Source organism: Carcharhinus amblyrhynchos, unplaced genomic scaffold (assembly GCF_965287045.1).
Source record: "Carcharhinus amblyrhynchos unplaced genomic scaffold, sCarAmb.v2.hapA scaffold_875, whole genome shotgun sequence".
Classification (NCBI taxonomy): domain Eukaryota; kingdom Metazoa; phylum Chordata; class Chondrichthyes; order Carcharhiniformes; family Carcharhinidae; genus Carcharhinus; species Carcharhinus amblyrhynchos.
In genome coordinates, this window is record NW_027650615.1 from 15,001 (window position 1) to 22,500 (window position 7,500).

The 7,500-nt window shown below is 53.1% G+C and overlaps 1 protein-coding gene across 1 annotated transcript in view; it reads left to right on the forward strand.

Annotated features, from left to right (window-relative positions):
* The window catches only part of LOC145340254 (integrin alpha-X-like), a gene marked incomplete at its 5' end in the record, with an annotated part of 41,032 nt that overhangs the window by 10,185 nt on the left and 23,347 nt on the right, over positions 1–7,500 (forward strand). Inside the window, 3 exons of the mRNA XM_080184702.1 lie at positions 1,824–1,975; positions 3,361–3,500; positions 6,587–6,712. Of these exons, the coding sequence (XP_080040828.1) occupies positions 1,824–1,975; positions 3,361–3,500; positions 6,587–6,712 (418 nt within the window). The remainder of the gene's footprint in view (positions 1–1,823; positions 1,976–3,360; positions 3,501–6,586; positions 6,713–7,500) is intronic.

The following is a 7,500-nucleotide window of genomic DNA, read 5'->3' on the forward strand; positions in this document are numbered from 1 at the left end:
TTAAGACGCGGGTTGATGGGTTTTTGATAAGAGAGGGGATTAAGGGTTATGGGGAGAGGGCGGGAATGTGGAACTGAGCCACAACAGATCAGCCATGATCTTATTGAATGGCGGGGCAGGCTCGAAGGGCTAGATGGCCTACTCCTGCTCCTATTTCTTATGTTCTTATGTTCCCCCTCCCCCTCCCCTTTCCACTCCCTCCCCCTCCCCTTTCCACTCCCTCCCCCTCCCCTTTCCCTCCCCCCCTCCCCTTTCCCCTCCCCCTCCCCTTTCCCCTCCCCCCCTCCCCTTTCCACTCCCTCCCCTTTCCACTCCCTCCCCCTCCCCTTTCCCCTCCCCTTTCCCCTCCCCCCCTCCCCTCCCCTCCCTCCCCCTCGCCCTTCCTGTCCCTCCCCCTCACCCTTCCTGTCCCTCCCCCTCGCCCTTCCTGTCCCTCCCCCTCACCCTACCCCTCCCTCCCTCCCCCTCATCCTTCCCCGAGTTGAAGGCCTCAGTTGAGGGATTGGGGCCCACAGTCGAGACCTCCGTTGACCGGGGAAAAGGAGTTCAGGCCTATTAAAGGCTTCAGTGTGTTTCCTGGAAAGAGACAGAATAGGGGACATACAGGCCTCAGAATGGAGAATACAGAAGGTGGCTGAGTGCTTTAGGGCCTACAGAAAAAGGCCCAAAAGTGGGCAAAACACAGAAACTGAGGCCCGTCATAAAGGCCTTCGTGTAGGGAGAGAGGCAGGGGTTGGAGCCTGTAGTGTAGGCCTTGGCATGGGGAGAGAGGCAGGGATGGGGCCTGTAGTACAGGCCTTGGCATGGGGAGAGAGGCAGGGATGGGGCCTGTAGTACAGGCCTTGGCATGGGGAGAGAGGCAGGGATGGGGCCTGTAGTACAGGCCTTTGCGTGGGGAGAGAAGCAGGGGTGGGGCCTGTAGTGTAGGCCTTGGCATGGGGAGAGAGGCAGGGATGGGGCCTGTAGTACAGGCCTTGGCATGGGGAGAGAGGCAGATATTGAGATCTGTTGTACAGGCCTTGGCATAGGGAGAGAGGCAGGGATGGGGCCTATAGTACAGGCCTTGGCATGGGGAGAGAGGCAGGGATGGGGCCTATAGTACAGGCCTTGGCATGGGGAGAGAGGCAGGGATGGGGCCTGTAATGCAGGCCTTGGCATGGGGAGAGAGGCAGGGATTGGGCCTGTAATGCAGGCCTTGGCATGGGGAGAGAGGCAGGGATTGGGCCTGTAATGCAGGCCTTGGCATGGGGAGAGAGGCAGGGATTGGGCCTGTAATGCAGGCCTTGGCACGGGGACAGAGGCAGGGATGGGGCCTGTAATGCAGGCCTTGGCATGGGGACAGAGGCAGGGATGGGGCCTGTAGTGTAGGCCTTGGCATGGGGAGAGAGGCAGGGATAGGGCCTGTAGTGTAGGCCTTGGCATGGGGAGAGAGGCAGGGATGGGGCCTGTATTGCAGGCCTTGGCATGGGGAGAGAGGCAGGGATGGGGCCTGTAGTGCAGGCCTTGGCATGGGGAGAGAGGCAGGGATTGGGGCCTGTAATATGGGGCTTGGTGAGGAGAGGGAGGAAAGGATGAGGCCTGCAGAAACAGGCTTCATAAAGGCTGGATTCCGGGGTGGGCTTGTGAAGAGAGGCCTCATTGTGCTGGGGCCCACTGTGAGAGCGATTGTGGTCTTTGCGTACGTTGTACGTGGGCCAGAGACGGGGGGGATTGGGCCTAGTGAACGGGCCTGTGCATGCAGGAGGCAGAGAGCGGGCCTTCGCAGTAGGCTTTGGTCCGACAAGGGCGAGAACAGGCTCAGAATGACTGGAACTCCTTCACAGATCCAGGCCAGTGCTGGAAGTGACCATCTCCATGACGTTTGACCCAAAGTACATCATGTTAAAGGACGTGGATTGTGACAAAGGGAGAGAGGGGCCAAAAGTGAAGACTCAGATCTGTTTTACCATCAAACAAGTCACAAAGAAAATAACAGGTACAAACTTTCTTCAAACACAAATCCCCCTCGATTAGATTCCAGTCTGTAACTCACTCCCGGGTATCTGTTATTCTATATATAAACCACCCCGAACCCCTCGATTAGATTCCAGTCTGTAACTCACTCCCGGGTATCTGTTATTCTGTATATAAACTACCCCGAACCCCTCGATTAGATTCCAGTCTGTAACTCACTCCCGGGTATCTGTTATTCTATATATAAACCACCCCGAACCCCTCGATTAGATTCCAGTCTGTAACTCACTCCCGGGTATCTGTTATTCTATATATAAACCACCCCGAACCCCTCGATTAGATTCCAGTCAGTAACTCACTCCCGGGTATCTGTTATTCTGTATATAAACCACCCCGAACCCCTCGATTAGATTCCAGCCTGTAACTCACTCCCGTGTATCTGTTATTCTGTATATAAACCACCCCGAACCCCTCGATTAGATTCCAGTCTGTTGCTCACTCCCGGGTATCTGTTATTCTGTATATAAACCACCCCGAACCCCTCGATTAGATTCCAGTCTGTTGCTCACTCCCGGGTATCTGTTATTCTGTATATAAACCACCCCGAACCCCTCGATTAGATTCCAGTCTGTAGCTCACTCCCGGGTATCTGTTATTCTATATATAAACCACCCCGAACCCCTCGATTAGATTCCAGTCTGTAACTCACTCCCGGGTATCTGTTATTCTATATATAAACCACCCCGAACCCCTCGATCAGATTCCAGTCTGTAACTCACTCCCGGGTATCTGTTATTCTATATATAAACCACCCCGAACCCCTCGATCAGATTCCAGTCTGTAACTCACTCCCGGGTATCTGTTATTCTATATATAAACCACCCCGAACCCCTCGATCAGATTCCAGTCTGTAACTCACTCCCGGGTATCTGTTATTCTATATATAAACCACCCCGAACCCCTCGATCAGATTCCAGTCTGTAACTCACTCCCGGGTATCTGTTATTCTATATATAAACCACCCCGAACCCCTCGATCAGATTCCAGTCTGTAACTCACTCCCGGGTATCTGTTATTCTATATATAAACCACCCCGAACCCCTCGATCAGATTCCAGTCTGTAACTCACTCCCGGGTATCTGTTATTCTATATATAAACCACCCCGAACCCCTCGATTAGATTCCAGTCTGTAACTCACTCCCGGGTATCTGTTATTCTATATATAAACCACCCCGAACCCCTCGATTAGATTCCAGTTTGTAACTCACTCCCGGGTATCTGTTATTCTGTATATAAACCACCCCGAACCCCTCGATTAGATTCCAGTCTGTTGCTCACTCCCGGGTATCTGTTATTCTGTATATAACCTGTTCCCTTGGTGGAAATGTAATGTGTTTTTCCCGCAGGAAATCCCTCGGTGCAGCTCAGCTATGAGCTGGAATTGGATCCAAGGCGAAGTATCGATAGGGCTGAGCTGAAATCTCATACTAAGGGTTCGTTTCAATTGACGGATAGTTATTGTCTGCAACCTGAGATTGACGTCAAGGTGAGGGGAGCTTTACTCTGTATCTAACCCTGTGCTGTACCTGTCCTGGGAGTGTTTGATGGGGGGACAGTGTAGAGGGAGCTTTACTCTGTATCTAACCCTGTGCTGTACCTGTCCTGGGAGTGTTTGATGGGGGACAGTGTAGAGGGAGCTTTACTCTGTATCTAACCCTGTGCTGTACCTGTCCTGGGAGTGTTTGATGGGGGGACAGTGTAGAGGGAGCTTTACTCTGTATCTAACCCCGTGCTGTACCTGTCCTGGGAGTGTTTGATGGGGGGACAGTGTAGAGGGAGCTTTACTCTGTATCTAACCCTGTGCTGTACCCGTCCTGGGAGTGTTTGATGGGGGGACAGTGTAGAGGGAGCTTTACTCTGTATCTAACCCTGTGCTGTACCCGTCCTGGGAGTGTTTGATGGGGGGGACAGTGTAGAGGGAGCTTTACTCTGTATCTAACCCCGTGCTGTACCTGTCCTGGGAGTATTTGATGGGGGGACAGTGTAGAGGGAGCTTTACTCTGTATCTAACCCCGTGCTGTACCTGTCCTGGGAGTGTTTGATGGGGGGACAGTGTAGAGGGAGCTTTACTCTGTATCTAACCCCGTGCTGTACCTGTCCTGGGAGTGTTTGATGTGGGGACAGTGTAGAGGGAGCTTTACTCTGTATCTAACCCCGTGCTGTACCTGTCCTGGGAGTGTTTGATGGGGGGACAGCGTAGAGGGAGCTTTACTCTGTATCTAACCCTGTGCTGTACCTGTCCTGGGAGTGTTTGATGGGGGGACAATGTAGAGGGAGCTTTACTCTGTATCTAACCCCGTGCTGTACCTGTCCTGGGAGTGTTTGATGGGGGGACAGTGTAGAGGGTGCTTTACTCTGTATCTAACCCCGTGCTGTACCTGTCCTGGGAGTGTTTAATGGGGGGGGACAGTGTAGAGGGATCTTTACTCTGTATCTAACCCCGTGCTGTACCTGTCCTGGGAGTGTTTGATGGGGGACAGTGTAGAGGGAGCTTTACTCTGTATCTAACCCCGTGCTGTACCTGTCCTGGGAGTGTTTGATGGGGGACAGTGTAGAGGGAGCTTTACTCTGTATCTAACCCTGTGCTGTACCTGTCCTGGGAGTGTTTGATGGGGACAGTGTAGAGGGAGCTTTACTCTGTATCTAACCCCGTGCTGTACCTGTCCTGGGAGTGTTTGATGGGGGGACAGTGTAGAGGGAGCTTTACTCTGTATCTAACCCCGTGCTGTACCTGTCCTGGGAGTGTTTGATGTGGGGACAGTGTAGAGGGAGCTTTACTCTGTATCTAACCCCGTGCTGTACCTGTCCTGGGAGTGTTTGATGGGGGGACAGCGTAGAGGGAGCTTTACTCTGTATCTAACCCTGTGCTGTACCTGTCCTGGGAGTGTTTGATGGGGGGACAATGTAGAGGGAGCTTTACTCTGTATCTAACCCCGTGCTGTACCTGTCCTGGGAGTGTTTGATGGGGGGGGACAGTGTAGAGGGATCTTTACTCTGTATCTAACCCCGTGCTGTACCTGTCCTGGGAGTGTTTGATGGGGGACAGTGTAGAGGGAGCTTTACTCTGTATCTAACCCCGTGCTGTACCTGTCCTGGGAGTGTTTGATGAGGAAAGTGTAGAGGGAGCTTTACTCTGTATCTAACCCCGTGCTGTACCTGTCCTGGGAGTGTTTGATGGAGGGGACAGTGTAGAGGGAGCTTTACTCTGTATCTAACCCTGTGCTGTACCCGTCCTGGGAGTGTTTGATGGGGGGGACAGTGTAGAGGGAGCTTTACTCTGTATCTAACCCCGTGCTGTACCTGTCCTGGGAGTGTTTGATGTGGGGACAGTGTAGAGGGAGCTTTACTCTGTATCTAACCCCGTGCTGTACCTGTCCTGGGAGTGTTTGATGGGGGGACAGCGTAGAGGGAGCTTTACTCTGTATCTAACCCTGTGCTGTACCTGTCCTGGGAGTGTTTGATGGGGGGACAATGTAGAGGGAGCTTTACTCTGTATCTAACCCCGTGCTGTACCTGTCCTGGGAGTGTTTGATGGGGGGACAGTGTAGAGGGTGCTTTACTCTGTATCTAACCCCGTGCTGTACCTGTCCTGGGAGTGTTTAATGGGGGGGGACAGTGTAGAGGGATCTTTACTCTGTATCTAACCCCGTGCTGTACCTGTCCTGGGAGTGTTTGATGGGGGACAGTGTAGAGGGAGCTTTACTCTGTATCTAACCCCGTGCTGTACCTGTCCTGGGAGTGTTTGATGGGGGACAGTGTAGAGGGAGCTTTACTCTGTATCTAACCCTGTGCTGTACCTGTCCTGGGAGTGTTTGATGGGGACAGTGTAGAGGGAGCTTTACTCTGTATCTAACCCCGTGCTGTACCTGTCCTGGGAGTGTTTGATGGGGGGACAGTGTAGAGGGAGCTTTACTCTGTATCTAACCCCGTGCTGTACCTGTCCTGGGAGTGTTTGATGTGGGGACAGCGTAGAGGGAGCTTTACTCTGTATCTAACCCTGTGCTGTACCTGTCCTGGGAGTGTTTGATGGGGGGACAATGTAGAGGGAGCTTTACTCTGTATCTAACCCCGTGCTGTACCTGTCCTGGGAGTGTTTGATGGGGGGGGACAGTGTAGAGGGATCTTTACTCTGTATCTAACCCCGTGCTGTACCTGTCCTGGGAGTGTTTGATGGGGGACAGTGTAGAGGGAGCTTTACTCTGTATCTAACCCCGTGCTGTACCTGTCCTGGGAGTGTTTGATGAGGAAAGTGTAGAGGGAGCTTTACTCTGTATCTAACCCCGTGCTGTACCTGTCCTGGGAGTGTTTGATGGGGGGACAGTGTAGAGGGAGCTTTACTCTGTATCTAACCCCGTGCTTTACCTGTCCTGGGAGTGTTTGATGGGGGACAGTGTAGAGGGAGCTTTACTCTGTATCTAACCCCGTGCTGTACCTGTCCTGGGAGTGTTTGATGGGGTGACAGTGTAGAGGGAGCTTTACTCTGTATCTAACCCCGTGCTGTACCTGTCCTGGGAGTGTTTGATGGGGGGACTGTGTTGGATTCCCCTCACTCTCTGCCTCTCTCCGTTACAGAATTGCCTGATGGATGTTCTGAATCCAATCGAAGTTCGGGTGAAGTACACCGGAGTGGGCCAGAAATCCGGTGGTAACCCTGCTCCGGTGTTACAGTCAGGAGAGAACGGGGAATACACAGGAAAGGTGAGTCTGGGTGTTCTGGGTCCTGCTGGCGGGGTGGATGAACTGGACACATGACAGCGAGGGGACATTTCGTGAACCTATTCCATCCCTCTGTCTCTCATCAAACCATCGAATCCCTACAGCCCATCGAGTCTCCACCGACAGTCCCACCCTATCCCCATAACCCCAATGCATTTACCCGAGCTCGTCCCCCTGACACTGAGGGGCAATTTAGCACGGCCAATCCCCCCTAACCTACGCATCTTTGGACACTAAGGGACAATTTAGCACGGCCAATCCACCCTAACCTACACATCTTTGGACACTAAGGGACAATTTAGCACGGCCAATCCACCCTAACCTACACATCTTTGGACACTAAGGGACAATTTAGCACGGCCAATCCACCCTAACCTACACATCTTTGGACCATGGGAGGAAACCGGAACACCCAGAGGAAACCCACGCAGACATGGGGAGAATGTGCAGTCTCCGCAGCGACAGTGCCTCGAGCCGGGAATTGAACCCGGGTCCCTGGTGCTGTGAGGCAGCAGTGCTAACCCCACTGTGTCACCCCCCACCCTGCCTGTCTCTCTCTGCCTGTCTCTCTCTGCCTGTCTCTCTCTCTCTCTCTGCCTCTGTCTCTCTGTCTCTGCCTCTGTCTCTCTGTCTCTGTCTCTCTGTCTCTGTCTCTCTGTCTCTCTCTCTGTCTCTGTCTCTCTGTCTCTCTCTCTGTCTCTCTCTCTCTGTCTCTGCCTCTGTCTCTCTCTCTGTCTCTCTGTCTCTGTCTCTCTGCCTCTGTCTCTCTG